The sequence below is a fragment of the Rhinopithecus roxellana genome, chromosome 8 (genome assembly GCF_007565055.1).
Source record: "Rhinopithecus roxellana isolate Shanxi Qingling chromosome 8, ASM756505v1, whole genome shotgun sequence".
Lineage (NCBI taxonomy): Eukaryota > Metazoa > Chordata > Mammalia > Primates > Cercopithecidae > Rhinopithecus > Rhinopithecus roxellana.
The window spans coordinates 75,277,316-75,300,275 of record NC_044556.1 but is presented as its reverse complement, the minus strand read 5'-3'; the positions used below and the strand labels follow the sequence as shown (position 1 = coordinate 75,300,275).

At 39.6% G+C, this 22,960-nt stretch overlaps 1 protein-coding gene across 2 annotated transcripts in view; it reads left to right on the top strand.

The window, feature by feature from the left end:
• Positions 1–22,960, top strand: part of CR1L (complement C3b/C4b receptor 1 like) — a 93,476-nt gene that overhangs the window by 28,545 nt on the left and 41,971 nt on the right. For both annotated transcript variants that reach the window (XM_030935939.1, XM_010365637.2), the window contains exons 2-4: positions 13,948–14,127; positions 14,757–14,856; positions 20,174–20,259. In XM_030935939.1, the coding sequence (XP_030791799.1) occupies positions 13,948–14,127; positions 14,757–14,856; positions 20,174–20,259 (366 nt within the window). The remainder of the gene's footprint in view (positions 1–13,947; positions 14,128–14,756; positions 14,857–20,173; positions 20,260–22,960) is intronic.

Here is a 22,960-nt window from a genome sequence, read left to right as displayed (position 1 = left end):
GGATCGAGGGGAATTATGCATGTTAACATAGTAATTAGAATACATTTTTATAATTCCTATAAGAACCTATTAACTGGTAGCCTCCTTAGTTGAGTGCTGTAGGTTTTGAGGGGCAGGAAGAGATGGGTTTTTTTTAATGGACTGATATATGAGCAAAACAAGATTGCATGTGAAATTTATACTGAGGCATCCAGGTTTACTCACATGCTCCTAGTGGGTATATGTACTAATACTAAGTTTGTTGATACAGTCTTTTGAAAGAGTTGACTATAAGCATTTCATAAAGTGTTTATAAAACACTGATCTAGCTTAGCGTTTGAGAGCAGAGGAGAGAATTGCTTGTGAGAAAAAGCTTATAAAAAAGAGAAACTACAGGGGTATTTTTTGAAAAATCACAAATCAAATTTCCTCAAATGGGATGGTCAATCATTTTTTATCATCAGTTAGAGGAAGACTAAATCACAAGACAATTATGTTAAGGTAGATCTAAATGTGCTAATGTGAAAAAATGTCCAGGAAGTCCTAAGTGGAAAAGAGGAAGATGTAAATGATGTAGTATAATATCACTTACAGTTTTTAAAAAAGACACATGTGTTTACCCCAAGCACATTACTTTAATGATTTATTATTGGTTATCTTCTAGGATTTCCATTATAAAATATGAAATGTATTGAGCATTTTTTTCTTTTTTTTTTTTTTTGTGAGACTGAGTCTCCCTCTGTCGCCCAGGCTGGAGTGCAGTGGTGCGATCTCGGCTCACTGCAAACTTCACCTCCTGGGTTCCCACCATTCTCCTGCCTCAGCCTCCTGAGTAGCTGGGACTACAGGCGCCCACCACCACACCTAGCTAACTTTTTTATATTTTTAGTAGAAACAGAGTTTCACCGTGTTAGCCAGGATGGTCTCAATCTCCTGACCTCATGATCCACTCGCCTCAGCCTCCCAAAGTGCTGGGATTACAGGCGTGAGCTGTCGTGAGCATTCTTGTACATACATCCTTACATACTTGTGCAAATATATATGTAGATTAAATTCTTTTTTTTTTTTTTCCTAGTCAGAGTCTTACTCTGTCACCCAGGATGGAGTGCAGCGACGTGATCTCGGCTCACTGCAACCTCCACCTCCGGAGTTCAAGCAATTCTCCTGCCTCAGCCTCCCGAGTAGCTGGGATTACAGGTGCACCACCAACCAGGCTAATTTTTGTATTTTTAGTAGAGACGGGGTTTCACCATGTTGGCCAGGCTGGTCTCGAACTCCTGACCTTGTGATCCACCCACCTCGGCCTCCCAAAGTGCTGGGATTACAGGCATGAGCCACCACGCCTGGCAAAGAATGACACTGGATGTATTAAAAAGTATGATAAGTGATACGATCACAGTAGACATTTCCTCCAGTAGAATATTAGGAGAAAACCTAATGGAAATCAGTGAAAAATAAGAAACACACGTAGCCTTTGGAACATAGCCTTTCTCACCTAGTGGAGGAGGAGCTGAGACTTGAGTAAGACAGTCAGATGAAGTAAAGCAGTGTTCAGGAATGTTTGTGTGAGCTGAGACTATACATCCTGAGTGATACAGGTGTGTTGGACCATGTATACATGGGTCTCCATTAGTGAAGCTGCACTGAGTAGAGAATAGTTTTCTACCTTATGCATCTTTACTCCATGACGAATCAGTTATGCATGCAGGAGAAAGAGCTTAACACATTTACTGAAATGTCTGCTAAATTATCTACTCAACCCTCATTCTACTCACCTCTCTACAGCCTTTGATATTTAGAATTACTCCATCCTCACACAACTCTTTCCAACTCCAGCATCGGAAACAATTGACTCCTGTTTCTACCAAACTGTATGTCCCAGATTCTTGTCTTAGGAGCCACAGAACTCCAAAGGTTTATGGCTATCACTGTGTTTTGACATTATTGGCTTTCTTTGTAGTCCTATGTGATTTACTTACACATTACAAAAAACAGCTCTGAGAAGGGATTCATAATTTTGACCAGCCAGGCAAAGGGGTATACATGATACATAAAGATATTAAGAATCCCTGCATGATGATTCACAATAGCAAAGACATGGAATCAACCTCAGTGCCCATCAGTGATAGACTGGATGAACAAAATGTGCTACGTATACACCATGGAATACTATGTGGCCATAAAAAAGAATGAGATCATGTCCTCTTCAGGGACATGGATGGAGCTAGAGGCTATTATCAATTGCAAACTAATGCAGGAACAGGAAACCAAATAATGCATGTTCTCACTTATAAGTGGGAGCTGAATGATGAGAACACATGAGCAGATGTGGGGGAACAACACATGCTGGGGTCTATTGGCAGGTAGAGGGTAGGAGGAAGGAGAGGATTAGGAAAAATAACCAACGGTACTAGGCTTAATACCTGGGTGGTGAAATAATCTGTACAGCAAACCCCCATGACACAAGTTTACCTATGTAATAAACCTGCACATGTACCCCTGAACTTAAAAGTTAATAAAAGAACCCCTGCATGGATATGGATCATGTATTTCCATTCAGATCTTCCTTTCATTAATTTTACGTGCTCTTCTTCAACAGTCTCATTGACTCCTGTGATTTTGACCATCTCCCATCCATTATCTCTTACAAAAGTCCTCTTGTGCCTTTTTGGAAGTCCATTTTCATAATCAACAAATAACCTACATCCCCAATCTTTTCCTAAACATTCTTACACCTCCTGGCCTTCACTAAACTCCATCTGTCCCATGCCCAAGGCTTTCTCAGTTTAAAACACAACAACAATGAAATACTTTCACAGCTCAACCTTGGTGGTGCTATCGCTTCGGTTAGCAATAGGAACCGATAGAAAACCCCACATTGGTTTCCTGTTGCTTCTGTAACAAATTATCTTGTGGTTTAAAACAACACAAATTTATTCTTTCACATTTCAGGAGATCGGAAGTCCACAGTGAGTCTTACAGGATGAAAACCAAGGTGTTGAAAAGACTGATTCCTTCTGAAAGCTCTAGTGGAGAACCTGTTTCTTGCTTCTAAGGGGCACTGGCATTCATTCCTTGGCTCACAGCAGCAACACTCTGAGCTCTGCTTTCATCATTGCCTTCTGGTCTATTGCCTTCTTCTTGTAAGGATCCACGTGATCATATCAGGTTCACCTAGCTACTCCAAGACACTCTTTCCACCTCAGTATCCTTAATTTAATCCAACTGTAAAGTCCTAAACCATACAAGGTAACACTCACAGATTCCTGGGAGTAGGATGTGGACATTTTGGGGGAACATTATTCAACCTACCACACACTCCTCCTTTTCTCTCATTCTTGGATTATTTTTATTGCTATTTTTTTTAAAATGGCACGTAATAATTGTACACATTTATGGGATACAGCAAAGGAAAAAACAGTGAAGAAAAAAACCTACAGAATGTGAGAAAATATTTGCAAACTATGGCTTTGACAAGGGGTTAATATCCAGAATATCTGAGGAACTCAAACAACTCAGCAAAAATAATAGTAATAATAATATGATTTAAAAGTGGGCACAAGACTTGAACAGACATCCCTCAAAAGAAGACATACAAATGGCCAATGAATATAAAACAAAATGCTCAATATTCTTAGTCATCAGAGAAATACAAATAAAACCACAGAGAGATAACCACCTCACCCTAGTGATCAGACCTCTTATCAAAAGGACAAAAGATAACAAATGCTGGTGAGGATGTGGAAAATAGAGACCTCTTATACACTGTTAGAGAATCCAAATTAATATGACCATTATGGGAAATAGTATGGAGGTTTCTCAAAAAATTAAAAGTAGAACTACCATATGATCCAACAATCCCACTACCGGGTATATACCCAAAAGAAAGGAAACCAGTATGATGAAAAGATATCTGCACTCTCACATTCACTGATGCACTATTAACAATAGCCAAGGTATGGAATCAACCCAAGTGTTCACCAATGGACGAATAGATAAATAAAATGTGGTATATATACACAAGGGCATACTATTCAGCCATAAGAAAGAATGAAATCCTATCATTTGCAGCAACATGGATGAACCTAGAGGATATTATATTAAGTGAAGTAAATCAGGCACAGAAAGACAAATCCTGTATGATACAAGTCATATGTGCAATCTGAAAAAGCTCATCTCATAGAAGTAAAGAGTAGAATACTGGTTACCAGAGGCTGGGGAAGGGAGAGACAATGGGAGATGGAGAAATATTGGTTAAAGGGCACAGGGTCACAGATACATAAGAATAAATTCATCCTTGAATACTTAACCCTCTGCCCTAAATCTGTCACTCTTCCATCCATATTTCTTATGTCAATAAGTAGCACCACCATTAATTTCTAATCCTGGGGCTAACTCTTGATTGCTTTCCTCTCACCACTAACCTTAAGAAAGGAAATGACTAAAACCCAGTACATGAGCAACTGTTCATTCATCTCCAATACCTTTGTTAATTGTCCACTTTATCCACCCAGTGAGAGCCATCATCAAACCTCACTTGGATGTCAGCAAAAGCTCCCTGACTGGTCTCCCCTCTCCATTATTGCCTTAATCTAGTCTCCATACGATACACAGATTTACATTTTTTTAATGTATATCTAATTGTCCCTCCTTCTTTAAAAAGTCAACAATGGCATGACATCTCAATTCACGATAAATAAATTGGTTCTTCACATTCTCTGTACACTGTACACATCGCCTGCAATTGCCCTTCAACACAGAGACCAGGCATTTCATTAACTGACCTTCCCACACACATTCTTGCAAAGAGGAATAGGCAAACAGGGTGTTTGGAGGCAAGCTGCCATCATCCACCGCCTTTGTCTGGAAGCGCAGAGCCTCGCACGCGCGATCCATCGGAAGTCCAAGCATTGTCAAGATCTGCTGCTTCACCTGGGTCCGCAAGGTGGGCTCTGCCAGCGAAACCCGTTAGAAACAATGCAAATGGGGAGTAAACATGGCCTTGCCCATTAAGGGGAAGCTGGTGAAAAGCACTTTGTCCCGGAACCCATACTCTGGGCGCGGAGCACAAGGATTGGTCACTCCTCTTTGCACTACGCTTTTCCTCTTATTTCAGTTTTCTTTGAGATCAAATCTGGTTTGTAGATGTGCTTCGGGAGGATGGGGGTCTCTTCTCCGAGAACCCGGGAGCATGTCGGGCCGCCGGCGCCGCGTCTCCCCTTCTGCTGCGGAGGATCCCTGCCGGCGGTTGTGGTGCTGCTCGCGCTGGCGGTGGCCTAGGGTGAGACGCGGGCGGGCGTGGGGAGGCGCCCGGGCGGACGAGGCACCTGGGGCCCCGCAGAGAACTCTCGTGCTGCACTGGGCTGCGCTGCTCTGGGCGCCCGGGTCCGAAGGCAGTGCGATGGGTGGGCTGAGCGCGCGAACTGGCAGGGCGGCGAGTCTGGGATCCTTCTGCGCACTGGAGACCCTCGCTGCTTCTGGGTAAGCATGGAGTTTCCACGTGCAGGGGCTTAAGTCATGACCAGCGCAGAGGAAGGAGCAGATGCTGAACGAGTGCCGCACGAAATTCCTTGCCTTTGTGTATTCGATCTAGGCTGGCTATAGTGGAGCATGGCGTTGATCCTAACGAAAAAGGACTTGGGGATCCAACAAACCTAAGTTCTTGTCCTAGAAACTTAACTGTGAGGCAAGTTAGCACACCTAAGTCTGTTTGCTCTTCTGTAAAATGGGGACATTGATATCTGTGCATTGTGGAGTTCCTGCCTCAATGGCATAAAGCCTGTCGAGTGTCTAACACAGGGCCTGTCCTCGAGTCCATTTCTATCCCTCAGCCATTGCCTCTGCATTTTGCTCCCAATGGTGCTTAAACAAGCAGTCCTAGGGATGCCCCGCATGGAACTGTCCTCATCCCCAACCCCAAGCCACCACCGCCATCATCACCATGCGCTTGATTGACAGCTTACTTTAAGACAGATGCATGCCAGGCACTTGGGCGTTAGAAGAGCAAGGGAAGCCCCAGAACATGCAGTGTAACACCTGCAAGTAGAAGGGACAGTAGATATGTTTACAGTTTGCATTTTAGTGATGTGTTTAGTACAAAATAAAGCCTATTATAACTACTATGGAAATTTTGAGGCCACACCTCTTCCTTTTTTTAACTTCAAGTAGGTAAACATCTTCAATTACAACCCTTCTATTATTATTTTTGGGCTCCCCAGAAGTCTTCTTGGTTGCCTAGACTCACTGGCAACATCTCATTTGAAGCGGCAGTTCAACAGTTAGTTGTTTTGGTCCTGCCTCTTCCTGACAAGTCAGGGTTCGTCCTTCTCTGCCACTAGACGTTTTGCATTCATTATTTGAGTGTTCCTTCTTCTCTAAAAGAGCAAGGGGAAAATAAAATCAAGTTCCCCCAAGAGTTGTTATTAATATTTTATCTCCTTAGGCACCAGAAAGCAACCTGTCAGGTGAAGAGATATGATAAAACTTACAATTTTATTTTTAGGAGAGAAGCATGCCCAGTAAGTTAAGCAATCTGTTGTCAGTGCTTACTGAGGTTCTCACAATAACCTCCAAATGTGAAACAGCCTAAACTAAACTACCCAGAAATTTTGTTGCTGAAGTAATTTCAATTTTAAAATGCTGATGGATGCTTCCAGTGTGCACACTCCTTTGGAGTTTAAAAGAAGTGTAAGAGAAAGAGCTATGCACCCAAGGTGTATGCATATAGAAGTAGGTGGTGGAGTTTTATGAAATCTACTTTTTAGGAAGCCACTGTTCTGATTTTTCCACACTCTGCTACTTACCAACTGGGGCTGTGGACCCAGCAACTTAAGTCACACCACTGACGTTCAGTGTCCACATGTATAAAATGAGCACGACTGACATCCTGATTTCTGAGAGAGGTATTTTGAAAATCAGGTGGGGTAGTGCATGTGACAGTGTTTTGTAATCTGAAACCACCCCCATGCATGTCTGAAAAATCATGACTAAGAAGTTGTGCAAGACTGCAGGATCACTGAAAAGAGAGAAATCTCTTTTTTCTCTTTCCTATGATCAGGAAAGGGTGAGAGAAAAGAGTACGGCTTTACTAGTGCTTAAAGAGTGGATCCAGAAACAGGTTGCATAGGACGGTTTATGGGAATATTTATTTCTATATAAAAAATAGCAGAGGAACTAGGATTGCTTTGTCATTATAGGGTACTCATACTACCCATGAAGTGGTGTAGTAATATTTGAAAGAGAACTTAGATTAGCTGCAAATAGATACTGCAAACTTAGGGAAACCATTGAAAAAAGTGAAAAAAAGAAGTACAATTGATATGCCAGTACGGAAGAGTGAATTGCATCATATAAAATGCTCAGTTAAAACAATAAAGGGGGCCAGGTGCAGTGGCTCACATCTGTAATCCCAGCACTTTAGGAGGCGGGGTAGATAACCTGAGGTCAGGAGTTCGAGACTAGCCTGACCAACATGGTAAAAACCCATTTCTACAAAAATTAGCCGGGCATGATGGTGGGTGCCTGTAATCCCAGCTACTCGGGAGGCTGAGGCAGGAGAATCTCTTGAACCTGGGAGGCGGAGGTTGCAGTGAGCCGAGATCGCGCCACTACACTCCAGCCTGGGCGAAAGAGTAAGACTCTATCTCAAAAATAAAAATAAAATAAAGGTCAGGAAAAGAATGCAAAAGAAAAAATAGGAACAGGGAACAAGAGAACAAAGGCAACGAATAGAAGAAGCCAGTAACATAGGCCAGGCGCGGTGGCTCAAGCCTGTAATCCCAGCACTTTGGGAGGCCGAGACGGGCGGATCACGAGGTCAGGAGATCGAGACCATCCTGGCTAACACGGTGAAACCCCCTCTCTACTAAAAAAATACAAAAAACTAGCCGGGCGAGGTGGCGGGTGCCTGTAGTCACAGCTACTCAGGAGGCTGAGGCAGGAGAATGGTGTAAATCCGGGAGGTGGAGCTTGCAGTGAGCTGAGATCCGGCCACTGCACTCCAGCCTGGGCGACAGAGCGAGACTCCGTCTCAAAAAAAAAAAAAAAGAAAGAAACCAGTAACATATTAAACCAACTATACCAACCATCATTTTGAGTGTCAATGATCTAAATGCACCAATTGAAACAGATCATCACAGTCGGTCAACAAACAAAATTCAGCTATATATTGTGTACTCCCTATAAGCCCATTTTAAATATAGACAATATATATTACAAGTAAATGGATGAAGATATAACATGCTAATGCTAGTCACAGAAAGCAGAAGTAGCTGTGTTAACTTCAAACAGCAGACTTCAGACCAAGGAAAATTTTTAGGGATAAAAAGGGGCATCGTATAATGATAAATGGGCTAATTTTCCAAAAAGACATAACAATATCTAATATGTATCCACCTGACAGAGAAACAAAATATGTGGGGCAAAGCTGATAGAACTGCAAGGAGAAATAGACGAATGTACTATCCTGATATCTTTTCTGGTATCAGGAAAAGATAAAGGTGCTGAAGTCCCTTTATCAGAAATGGGCAGATTCAGCAGGCAGAAAATTGGTAAGGACATACTTGAACTCAACAGCACCATCAATCCACTTGGATATAATTGACATATATAGACGACTTCATCCAACAACAGCAAAAGACATATTCTCCGGCTCACATTCATGGGGATAGACCACATTGTGTGCCATAAGAATAGTACACTAATTAAGCTTTAACAGGGAGTGTTTAACGTAGGGTGGACTCTGGCGCCCTCATGTGGTCCTCATGGAGGATGTGGTTTGGTTATCACTGCTAGGTAAAGGTGCAAGAAGGGAAGTTCCAATTTGCTTTCTGTGCTTTATTCTGGTTTACACATGCTCAGATGAGTGGATGTATGATTTATATTATCTACTGTTATCTAAAATAACCTTCACATTTGGACGGGTAACATCAAAAGTGTCCTACACAGAAATACTGGGTGAAGATCACTGCAATAAAACCAACTCCAGAAAACAAGAAAATGGCAGAGTTGACAATCCCTCTCACCCTCCCCGCAAAGACACATGTATACACATTTCTTTTGTCGGAGGCATTAAGAGAAAGAAATGCTGTCAATCTAATCACAACTGATCACAACTTGATGAAACCAAAAAATCTAGAAAGTATCATGAAGACAGTTGAAATACAGCTTTACATTCACTACTGTGACCAGAGAAACTCACTGTGGCTGTTTTTTGTCCCTTTAGATGTCAACTAATGATTGTGTTAAGTGATCATGATTAACAGAGCATTTAAAATGTTTATTTTATCTGTATTAAATTTCAAAAATTTATATTTAAGCATATAATTTATATATTTGTGTACATACATAATTTATAACTTTATATTTTTGAAAGTGCATGCTCTTTTTGCTGCTATAAAGACACATGTACACGTATGTTTATTGCAGCACTATTCACAATAGCAAAGACTTGGAATCAACCCAAATGTCCATCAGTGACAGACTGGATTAAGAAAATGTGGCACATGTACACCATGGAATACTATGCAGCCATAAAAAAAGGATGAGTTTGTGTCTTTCTAGGGACACGGAAGCAGCTGGAAACCATCATTCTTAGCAAACTATCGCAAGAACAGAAAACCAAACACCGCATGTTCTCACTCATAGGTGGGAACTGAACAATGAGATCACTTGGAGTTCTCACTCATAGGTGGGAACTGAACAATGAGATCACTTGGACTCGGGAAGGGGAACATCACACACCGGGGCCTAACATGAGGAGGGAGGAGGTGGGAGGGATTGCATTGGGAGTTATACCTGATGTAAATGATGAGTTGATGGGTGCTGACGAGTTGATAGGTGCAGCACACCAACATGGCACAAGTATACATATGTAACAAACCTGCACGTTATGCGCATGTACCCTAGAATTTAAAGTATAACAATAATAAAAAAAAAAAAGAAAAAAAAATGAAAGCACATGCTCTTTTTTTAAACTGATAGAGGTGCCTAAGCAAAGCAAGTGCAAGTCTATTCCTTAAAGGGTAAGTGTGCAGAAGGGAAAGCAGAGTGTACTTCAGGTTGACAGCTCATATTTGAACAGACATGAAAGTGATGATGTGTTAATCGTATGTATAGCACAGAACAAATCAACTTGCTTTGAATGGAAGGTCTGAACCAGGGGTGCATGAAATTGGGCTGAGTCATACAAGAAAAAAAAAAAAACGAAAGGAAATAACAATATATACCCACTAGAATGGCTAACATTAAAAAGATCGACCAAGCCAAGTTTTGGCAATAAAGTGGAGTAACTGGAATTATAATATATTGCTATTTGGCGGGTAAAATTGCAACATTAACTTTAGAACATAGTTCAACCGTTTCTTAAAACCTTAGACACACACACTGTCGTGTTACTCAGCATTTTACGCTTAGGTTTTTACCCAAGAGAAATGAAATCATATGTCCACACAAAGACTTGTACATGAATTTTCACAGCAGTTTTGTTTGTAATAGTCAACAAGTGGAAACAATCCAAATGTCCCTCAACAAGTGAATGGATAAACTAAATTAAGATATATTTATACAATTGAATATTACCCAGCAACAAAAGGAAACAATTTGTATATGTGCAGCAACTGAGATAGAACTCTAATTATGCTGTGTAAGGGCTAAAACGTAAAAAAAAAAAAAATCTGAATGATTTCCTTTATACGATAGGACATAAATGAAGTGATTCGGGTTACATGAAATTTTAGAAAGTCAAATCAATCTGTAGTAAGAGAAAATAGGCCGACGATTGCCAAGAGAAGGAAGTGGATGTTTGGATGTCTTACAGAAGGACATGAGGGAACTGTGTGGGGGTGAAGAGTATGATGGAAATGTTTGTTGTCTTCATCTGGTGATGGTTTTGCAGGGCATATATATGAGTAATCAAACTGTACTCTTTAAATACTCATCAATCATTGTATGTAATATATCTTAATAAAGCTATAAAAACTTTTTAAACTTATGGTAGATCTTGAGTTTATGGAGTTTATATGAATATATTTATCATAGGAACTAGCCACAAATTGAGGGATTAGGAATAAATGAGGGAAAAGAAACTATATCAAGCTTTCTTTGTTGAAGGCTCATATATTCCTTTTTTGAGCTATTATACAACTTTATATTATTACCTATACTATGCCTGTACTACTATGGAGGTAGGAATATTAGGTAATTAAGGGGAAGGAACTTCTTTCTTTCTAAGAATGGTTCATTATATTTGCTTTGTTGCGTTGATCTAGTTCTAACCTCTCATTGCAAGTTTTGCTGTGATATTTACCCTCTCTCAATACAGCTTTTGGTGCTAGGAGCTCCACTTGGAATCTCTTCCTTTGTCTGGCATCAATGCATAAGACACATATCAAAATTGTATTTCATACCACATATCAAATACAGGAAAGGTGAATGCATAACATCGAAAATCACAGGAAATATTTTATTCTTTTTTTATATATATACAGTGGTTCTCAAAGTGCTGTTATCTACCAAAATTGGCTGTGAAACTTTTTAAAAATATAAACTCCTGGGCTCTAACCCAGACCCACTAAATCAGAGATTCTGGGAACATATCTTGGACTCTTCATTTTTTTTTTATAAGTAATTCTTCAATTATTTGTTCATTGCAACAAATATGCACTGAGTGCTTATAACTGAGTGTTAAGCACAAGGACTAGGTATTAATTTAGAGGTAGAAAAAACACATCATCATTTGCCCTCAAATTATACACATCTAATATCTTTTGAGATAAATAGATCCTTCTAAAAGCACACAAAGTTAAAAAGCACAAATTGCGATAGCAAACAATTATTGATATGAAAGGAAAAGGCCGGTCTAGGAATTATTATAGGGTGGGGTAGAGGGAAGTAGTTTAGATTCCAAATGCCTGAGAGGATCAGGGAAGGCATCAGACTAGATTGGGCGTGTTCAGGGTGGTATGGCCATAGACAGGCCAGGGAAGGCTTCGATAAGAAAGTGGCATTTTAGCAAACACCTGGAGGAAGAATTGAAGTCAGAGTGAAGATAAAAGCGTGTCATACAGAAGGAATGTCATAGACAGGAGAAAAATGTGTGTCTTCAGGAAACTGAAAAAGGGGAAAGGGCCACACCTTAGTGAGGGGACTGAGTGGCACGAGATGAAACAGGAAACATAGACAAGGGCATCCTTGTACAAAGTCAAAAGTTGGTTCTTTTAAGTCTAATAAAATTGACCTCTGGCCTCAATCTATCCTTCATAATTTGCATTTATTAGTGGAAGGTGTGAGAAGGAACAGAAATGAAAACAAAACAAAACAAACAAGAGATTTCCAAAGCTATAGTAAAATGCTATTCTTTTCAACACATGTATCTTCTTGATTACATACTGTTTGACTCTGTGATTTTTGTTGCTTTAAGTTAAATCTACAAGGCCTTAAGGGGCCTAGCTGAGTCTAGTATTTAATTTGAAATATCTATGAGAAAATACACGCTTCTTTATGGTAAAGTATAGCTTTAGTTGTTGAGTTTTGTTCACTCTTTGTGCTCAAGATTGACTTGGCAACAGACTTCCAACACTGGTGACTGCTACTGAGGGCCAAAGAGGAGATGTGTACTCCCACTGAATCTGAGTGCCCACTGAGCATGAAGGTGGATGATAAAATTCATGAGTGTAGCTTGTTACAAGAAAGTATGATAAATGAGGATGGGAGAGATGAAGCTACACCACACGCACTTACTGATTAAGATTAGAAGCTGTGAATTGCAGCTTCCCGTTTAGTGAAAGATGATATAAATAGTTTAGTTGTCTTCAAACTAGCAGAGACTTTTTAAATGGATGGGTGCTGATTTTTTTTTTTTTTAAAGCCCATTTCTAAGGCATCTTTTAAAGCAGGTGTCCTCAACCCCTGGGGCATGGACCAGTACTGTCCGGCGGCCCTTTAGGAACTGGGCAGAACGGTAGGAGGTGAGCAGCCAAGCATTACTGCCTGAGCTCCACCTCCTGTCAGATCAGTGGCAGCATTAGATTCTCATAGGAGCAGAACCCATATTGTGAACTTTGCATATGAGGGATCTAGGTTGCATGCTCCCTGTGAGAATCTAATGCCTGATGATCTGGGTGAAACAGTTCCATCTCAAAACCATTCCCCTGCACCCTCCATTCCAGGAAAAATTGTCTTGCACAAAATGAGTCTCAGGTGCCAAAAAGGTTGGGGACCAAAGTTCTAAAGGAATCAATCTCTTTGCTATTATTGTTATTATTATTATTGTTAAGATGGAGTCTTGCTCTGTCACCCAGGCTGGAGTGCAGTGGCACAATCTTGGCTCTACTGCAACCTCCGCCTCCTGGGTTCAAATGATTCTCCTGCCTCAGTCTCCCAAGTAGCTTGGACTACAAGCACATGCCACCATGCTCTGCTAAGATTTTGTATGTTTAGTAGAGACAGGGTTTCACCATGTTGGCCAAACTGGTCTTGAATTCCTGACCTCAAGTGACCCACCCACCTTGGTCTCCCAAAGTGCTGACATTACAGACATGAGCCACCACACTCAGCTCCCTTGGCTATTATTGAAGTATTCTTTTTCTTTTTTGATCACATCTATGCAGTATATTGGAGAGAAAGAGGAAGTAGAGTGGGAATTTCAACAGGGCACGGTGGCTCACACCAGTAATCCCAGGACTTTGGGAAGCAGAGGTGAGCAGATCACCTGAGGTCAGGAGTTTGAGACCAGCCTGGGCAACACGGTAAAACCTCATTTCTACTAAAAATTCAAAAATTGGCCAGATGTGGTCACAGGTGCCTGTAATCCCATCTACTTGGGAGGCTGAGGCAGGGAGTATTGCTTGAACCTGTGAGGCAGAGGATGGCACCACTGCACTCCAGTCTGGGTGAGAGAGGCATGTTCTGTCACACATAAAAAAGTAATTTCTCCATTAACTTCGATGCTGCTGTGGTCTTGATCCCCAGATCAATGCAATGCCCCGGAACAGCTTCCATTTGCCAGGCCTACCAACCTAACTGATGCATCTGAGTTTCCCGTTGGGACACATCTGAAGTATGAATGCCGCCCTGGTTATTATGGAAGACCATTTTCTATCATCTGCCTAAAAAACTCAGTCTGGACAAGTGCTAAGGACAAGTGCACACGTAAGTAACTCTGGAGTGGGAACCACTCTGTTAGTCAAATATCTGTAAGATCTGATTCAATTTGTTCAAATTTTGTAACTGAGTGGCATATGACAATTAGTTTGCTAAGGTACAATACATACAAGAATTATTCTTGTAGATCATACCTTGTTACTACTTTCAGTTCCTGGCGCCTTCACTACAAGTTTATTTCATAAGAAACAGTCTTTGCAGGACATGATTGAGGGAAAATCCCGATTCACTGGGGGTCTCCCATTTTCATGACTAAAATTAAGTAATGAATGACTTGGGACAAGAAAAAGAAGTGGATTAAATAACTCAAAGATGTGACAATTTTGGGCTTTGAGATCTTTGGATTATACCAATTGAATTGAATTACAGATAATAACAAAGTTTACATTTTTCTGGGGGCATAATATGGGAATGAAACAGATCTGAAAGGGAAGTTTGTTTTTGAAAGGGAACTGATCCCGAGGCAGTCTGGTGAGTTTCCTCAAGGTAGCAAAATCTGCGGAACCATCAGAACTGCCAGTGTTCCTCAGTAAGCTACAGGCAGGTTGAGACCTTATGTACTGAAAAAACATTCAGTTTGCTCTACTTGGCTCCAAAATTCTGTTTCTTTCCTGTAGGTAAATCATGTCGTAATCCTAAAGATCCTGTGAATGGCATGGTTCATGTGATCAAAGACATCCAGTTCGGATCCCAAATTAATTATTCTTGTAATAAAGGGTGAGTTGGCAGCAACATCTCTTGGTTCAAGAGTTCTAGTACAGCCATACTACCTTCTAGTCACATCTCAGAAAGGACAACTAAGCTATTACCATCTGCTCTTTAAAGGCTTCAACACAGGTGTTTAGCTACTGACTGAAATGAACAAAGGTATGACAAAATCGGGGGAAAACCATCTGTATCCTTGCTGGAAACCAAGGGTGTGCATATATGAAAAGTGTGGCATTCATTGGGTGAGAAGGAAGAAAATGGGGGAAGAGTATACTCAAAGCACACAAAAGCCTTAACCCAAAGTAGACATTGCTGGAAGAAAAGGAAGGCCATTGAGCAGCTGTGTGAGAGAAATTGTAATGGTAATAGCACAAATAGTTTGCTAGGGCTGCTGTAAGAGAGTACTCCAAAACAGGTGGCTTCATACAAATGAAGTTTTTGCAGTTCTGTTCTGGAGGCTGGAAGTGCAAAATCAAGGTGTTGGCAGAGCCAGAGCCATGCTCCCTCCAAAAAACCTGTAGGAATGGATCCCTCTTTGCTTCTTCCAGTTTCTGAAGCCCGAGGCCTTTGCGTGTGGCAGCAGAACTCCAGTGTCTGTCTCCGTCCTCAAATGGCTCTCTTCCCTCTGTGTCCAAAGTTTTTTGTTTGTTTGTTTGTTTGTTTTTTAGTAGAGACGGGATTTCACTGTGTTAGCCAAGATGGCCTCGATCTCCTGATCTCGTGATCCACCCACCTCGGCCTCCCAAAGTGCTGGGATTACAGGCGTGAGCCACCGCACCCAGCCCAGAATTCTCTCTTTCAATAAGGACATCACTCATATTGGATTGGGGCCCACACTAATGACTTCATCTTAACTTGATTGCCTCTCCAAAGACCGTGTTTCCAAATAAGGTCACATTAATAGGAACTGGGGATTAAGACGTGCATATATTTCGGGGGTGAGGGGAACATAATTCTCATGCATTGCTGGTAGGAATGCAAAATGGTACCACGACTTTGAAAGACGTTTTGGCAGTTTTTTATAAAAATAAACATACTCTTACCATATTATCCAACAGTTATCCTCCTTGGTATTTATTTATCTAAAGGAATTGAAATCTCAGCTTCACACAAAAAAAAATCTGCACGCAGATGTTTATAACAGCTTTATTCATAATTGCCAAAACTTGGGAGCAATCAAGATGTCCTTTAGCAAGGGAATGGATAAACTGTGGTACATCCATACAATAGAATATTATTCAATACCAAAAAGAAATGAGCTATCAAGCCGTGAAGAGACACAGAGGAACCTTAAATAATGAACCTTCTTTCACTATTACTAAGGGAAAGAAGCCAATCTGAAAAGCCTATGTAGTATATGATTCCAACTATACAGCATTCTGGAAAATGCAAAACTATGGAGACATAAAAAGATCAGCAGTGCCAGGGGTTAGGGAAGAAGGGGATGAATAGGCAGAGCACAGATTTTTGAGGGTAGTGAAACTACTCTGTATGATGCCATCACATTAGGTACATGTCATAATAAATTTATCCAAAATCATATGATGTGCAATACCAAGAGTGTACCCTAACATAAACTATGGACTTGGGGTGACCATGATGTGTCAGTGTAAGTTCATCAGTTGCAAAATTATGTACCACCCTGGTGAAGGATGTTTATAATAGGGGAGGCTATCCATGTGTAGGAGCAGGGAATATATAGGAAATCTCTGTATCTTCTGTTTATTATTGCTGTGAACCAAAAACTGTGCTAAAACACAAAGTCTATTTTTTTAAAACTACATAAAAGTAAATACACAAGCCCATGTGCATAAACAGACACACACCCAAATGAGTACAGGTAAAACAGGAAATTTGAACAAAACTGGTGGATCGTACCTGTCTCAATATCTTGAGTTTGATGTTGCACTATTGTTTTGCAAAATGTTATTATTAGGGGGAAATTGAGTAAAGTGTACCTGGGATCTGTCTGGACTATTCCCTACAACTGTATGTGAATCTGATTATCTCAAAATAAAAAGTGTTTTTTTTTTTTTTAAGTTACTACTAAATTTCCAAGGGAATGGGATTCCTACCAAAGAATTGTATATTGTGAAATTAAATAATTCTAACTTAAAACAATTCAAACTTATAGCTGGGGGAACTTTAAATTATTCTGAACCATGAGAGGATTGTGGCTATGCAGCCTGAGCCATGCAGCAGGCAGCTGTAACTTCTGTCTTTTTTTCCTATAAATAGTTAAAACCAAATTGCGCCAGAGATAAGACCCACTCAGATCACTACCCCTTTTCAAGGAGCAATAAAGTAATCTTCCTTGGAATGTAGCAATCTGTAACAAATCAAAGTGCTGTAACTACACATGGTCCCATATATGGAAAATATAATCCTGCTAAAATTTCTCTGTCTCTGCCTATATCAGTGATACCTTACGTCCTCCACTTTGGAGTGCTGACCCCATTCATTTGCAGTTGGTGTCTTCCATGTGACTACCCTTAAGCTTTGTGCTCAAATAAACTATCCTTAAATATATTTTCTGAATCTCATTATTTAAGGTTAACCATGTGCTAATCTAAATAATTCACAGGATTTGTTTTTTATCCTCATTTTTTCGTAACCCATCCACCTGGTTCAAGGCACATCGATTAAGAAAGAAAATGGAAATGGGACTAATATCTCAAGCTTCACTGTCCCTCTTCGGGCTCTGGGGAGGAGACTCCCAAAAGTCTAGACATGTTTACCCATATGCTGTGTGTGGTTTCTGGTAACGAAATGATCATGGCTTTTCCTGAACCATGGCTTAACTTTGTGAATCCACAACTCTCTCTTCCCCAGGAGATCCAAAAAGGTAGGGTAGGATGTAAAGACTTCAATCTGTTCAAAAGGATATGAGAACCCCTGGCTCTCCTTAAAATAAGTAGCATGGATTTTATCTCTCTCCCTTACTTCCTCATAAACATTCTGAATGAGAAAAGTTCAAACCACTATTTCTTCAATTACTTAATCTACTTTGGGACACAAGCTTCACAAATTAAAATATTCTTCTATCTGTTCCCCTTGATCAGTGACCATAAAGTTATCTTTTGACTCATTTAAAATGTTCAGTACTACAACACTGAACAATAGTATGGAGGGAAAAAAATGCCAACTTAAGTTTGGACTTGCTTCACCATTCCTATCCCAACCCCCGTGATTAGAAAATCAAAAAGAACACTTGGAGAAATAACCTCAGTGGGTTCAAAATCCAGAGGAGTCTCCAGAATGTCTTGTTCCTAAGACAAATAGACAGAAGGAGGTACAAATATAGGATTGCAGACTTGTCTACTTCATTTGTTCTTTATTTGTGTGCATGTGTGTTGGCAGCGCAATTGAGAATGCTTTCATTTTGGGTGGTATACTAGAAGGCATTAAAAACCAAAATGAGAAGTGGGAATTGAACAGTGTGAACACATGGACACAGGGAGGGGAACCTCACACACCGGGGCCTGTTGGTGTGTGGGGGGCTCGGGGAGGGATAGCATTAGGAGAAATACCTAATGTAGGTGACAGGTTGATGGGTACAGCAAACCGCCATGGCACGTGTATACCTATGTAATAAAACTGCACATTCTGCACATGTACCCCAGAACTTAAAGTATAATTAAAAAATAATTAATTATTTTATAAAAACAAAATAAGTCCAGGTGCAATGGCTCCTGCCTGTAATCCCAGCACTTTGGGAGGCTGAGGCGGGCGAATCACCTGAGGTCAGGAGTTCAAGACCACCCTGGGCAACAGGATGAAACCCCGTCTTTACTAAAAATACAAAAATTAGCCACGTGTGGTGGCATGCACCTGTAATCCCAGCTACTTGAGAGACTGAGGCAGGAGAATCACTTGAACCTAGGGGGTGGAGATTGCAGTAAGCCGAGATCACACCATTGCACTCCAGCCTGGGCAATAAGAGTGAAACTCTATCTCAAAAATAATAATAATAATAATAAATAACCAAAATGATATTGAAGTCATTAATAATTACAACATAATAGCTACTATAATGTAACAATGTGTCAAGTGTCTTCAAAAGGACCCACTGTTTTCTCACTATTCATTTGATCTCCATTTGGCACTGTTTTGTTGTTTGAATAAAGCTTTATGCCGCCAGGTTTTCCTACATATTTATAAAACAAAGTTCTCAGCTATACCAATAACCATGACTGTTATTTCACATTGCTTCATTCCTTCATGTATAGTACTATCAAGTTTGACCCTACCCTCACTATGACTAGTTTGGCCCAAGCATCTATTACAACAGAGAACCTCAGGTGAAGTAAAATAAATGTTATAAATTCTTCCAAATTTATGCACACTTTGAATAGTTTGAGATATACTAATTGAGAATTGCTAACTTTAACATTTTAAGTATCAATTAAGTGTTCAATTCTTTTTGATCAGCTTGGATTGCCTTTGGTTCTAGTTATGAATCACTTTCTTTCTTCTTTCTTTCTCTTTCTTTTCTTCCTTTTTTCTTTCTTTCTCTTTTCTTTCTTTCTTTTTCTCTCTCTCTCACTCTCTCTTTCTCTCTCTCTCACTCTTTCTTTCTCTCTCTCTCTCTCTCTCTTTTTCTTTCTTACTGACATGGTCTTGCTTTTTTGCCCAGGCTGGAGTGCAGTGGCATGATCAACACTCACTACAGCCTCAACCTCCCCAGCTCAAGCAATCTTCCTGCCTCAGCCTCCTGAGTAGCGAGGACTACAGGAATGTGCCACCATGCCTGGCTTTTTAATAAATTTTTTGTAGAAACAGGGTCTCACTATGTTGCCCAGGCTTGTCTTGAACTCCTGAGCTCAAGCAATCCTCCTGCCTCAGCCCCCCAACATGCTGGGATTACAGGCATGAGCCACTGTGAATGGCCTACTTTAATGAATCTTACTGATAAAAGCCCATCCGTGCATCCATACATTAATACTTACAAGGCATAGAAATACATACAACAGGACTACACACACACATACATATGTATATATATGACAGCTTCCCTGCACTCAAGAAGCTTGTGTTGTCTTTTAAGAAAATGAAATGTATAGGAAAAACTATAATTCATCTTTGATTTATATAAAAATATATCATAAGATAATAAAGAAGAGAAAGCCTACCCAACTGAGAAGGCATGGAAGAGAAAATAACAAAGTCCCAAGAATGTGAAATTTGGGAAGGTGATAGATAGTTCTTTGACAAGTGGAAAATGTCCCTCTGAATTCTGTAACAGTGTAATCTCTGGAAGTAGTAATTTAATTGGATAGTTGACCTGTGTCTTTGGAACCTAATATTCCTTATTTTTTGCCTCTAGACACCGACTCATTGGTTCCTCTTCGGCCACATGCATCATCTCAGGCAATACTGTCATTTGGGATAATGAAACACCTGTTTGTGAGAGTGAGTTGAAATATCCCTTCCTATTTCTTTTACTGATACATTCTCATTTTTCTCTGGATTAATAAAAACCTTAACCGAATTCCTTCTGTGCAATCTGTCCTTCACATGGCTGAAGACAGCGGTAATGTTCTCGAATATTCCTACAGGGTTCCTGGCAACCCTTTCCTTAAGTTCTTCCTTATCCTGGGATGTGTCTTTTCTAATTCTGGGGGCTTAAATACACAAAATCCTTCAAACTTGATTTTACTTCAATAAATTTGAAATTATGGTGGTTCTACCACCTCCAGTATAATAATCATCCTGCTTGGCAAATCAGTAAAGATTTTTTAACATTTATGCTCTTCAAGGTTAGTGAAGCTGTGGAAGAACCTGGACTCTCCCGCACCACGAGGTCAACACATCCTCTCGAAAGGCACCGTGCACTATTAACCTCAGAAGTGGGCATATATTTTAACCTACTTCTTAGAATTTATACTTATGAAATAATTACACACTTTTTAAAGCAGTTTGGTATAAACTTTTCATTGCAGCATCATTTATATTAGTTAAAATGTTAGAGCAACCTAAATATTTTAAACTATGGTTTGGAAACAATCTACTAGGAGGAAAAAGATGTGTTCAAACGACCACTATAAAGAATTCCCGAAGAAACATAAAATAGCTATGCAGAATGGAAAAAAAAAAAAAAACATAAAATAGCTATGTAGAATCCATACACTGACATGGTATTCAGCCATAAAAAAATGATAGCATAAAGAAGCACTTAATGACTAGAAAGAGAAGTGTTTTATGTGGGAAAAGAATCAGATGAACAGCATGTATGGCAAGATCTCATTTTATTAAAAAGTAATACACCTATGTAGTGAGGGCCAGGCTGAGGTTCAGTGAAATACAGTGTATAACATCTTTGTCTTACTGTTCTCTTTAGATAACTTGAGGACTTTACTTTTCTTCTTGATATTTAAAAATGTTGTTCCTTTTACTAGAAAGTTTATGAGCTTCAGAATCTAAATTTACAAATGACATTGGTCACACATTTGTCTCTGTTTACCCACTTTAAGAAACAGTTTTGTTGTTTTGTAAAACAAATTGGGAAACCTTCCATGTTATTTGAAATCTGTAATAAGATAACATGGAATTGGAATAGGAATTTTCTTGGAAATATGAAAAAATAGTAAAATAGAGAAAACAAAAAATATAATAATACACCTATACCTATATCTATGTTTTTATCTCTGTTTCTAGTTCTGTAAATTCTCTATATCTAAATCCTGGTAAATGACTTCAAGTCTTCTTGGAGAAGGCTAGGGGAAGATTTACAATGCATGTTTTTGACTGTGTAACAGGTGCTTCCTCAAAAGAATCCAGTCTCCCATCCATTCGTGCTGCTCTGGGTCTATAAACTGTTCAAGTCTAGGAATTGTTGATGAACAGTGAACTTCTTTTACAATAATTCAAGTCAGAATTCTATTCACTTGACCTAAATCTCTTCTCCTTACACAAATCAAACAACACTTTAGTCGGCTATCCATCTACTTTGGTTTTAGAGACTCCATGATCAATTAACCCAGTAACAATATTCTCTTCAGTCAAATCATTCTGATTGCTGTTTCAGCTCTAATATCCATTACAAGAACCCCCATTGTCTCTGGCAATTAAGTGCTGCCACTTGGACTCTGCCACCCTGAGGTCCTTTGGTCCCCCAGTGAATTCAGAGAACCGAGTTCAATGGCAACACTTCCCATTGTCGTTCCTGCCCTACAGAGAATGAGCTGACGCAGAGGATGCTGAAACTGCCCATGTGAATGTATTTCTCAAGCCTCTGGTGAAAGGTCTATCTTCTGAACCCTCCACTCCTGCACTGTGCCTCACCAGCTCTATCCAAGGATGACCTTCAGAGTGGAATGGTGTTGCTTAACTTCTGCCTCTCAAATATCAGGCTAATTTCTCATGCTGTAACCCTAGTCCAGAACCATACAGAGAAACTAAGTCTGGAAAACTTAATTCCAAATTGGCCTGGTTGACGCTATACAAAACCCCCAGATAATTATAATTTTATTTAACTCTTTGTCTTCTTTTCTTTCCTTCCCTCCTTCCCTTCTGCCTGCCTGCCTTCCTTCTTTGCTTCCTTCCTTTCTCCCTCCCTCCCTTCTTCCCTCCCTCCCAAACTATTACTATGAATTTGCCTGTCTTTCCTCTTTGTTCTAGCAATCTTTACTTTATGTATTTTAAACATGTTATTAAACACATGAAATTTTTGGTTTATTCTATCTTTCTGCTGAATTGACTATTTTATCATAATGAAATGTCTCTCTTTACCTCTTATAATACTTCTTGCCTTAAAATCTACTTTGTACATTAATATAGCTATACAGGCTTTCTTTCTTACTTTCTTTGTCTTATATTTAAAGCTTGTCTCTTATAAACATCATATAGTAAAGTTTTGTTGTTTTATTCAGTCTTTGTTGTTCATTAGTGTTTGAAACATTTAAATTTAATAACAAAAATTAAAGTTAAAATTAAAAATACATAAATAAATAAATTTAATCTAGTTACTGATAAGTCTAACTCTTGGTTATTTGTTTTCTATTTGTTTCATGTGTTTGTTCTTTTATTCCTCATTTCTCACACTTTTGAATTCATCAAGTATTTTTATTATTCTATTTTCCCCAGTAGCTTTTAAGTTATATTTCATTTTTTA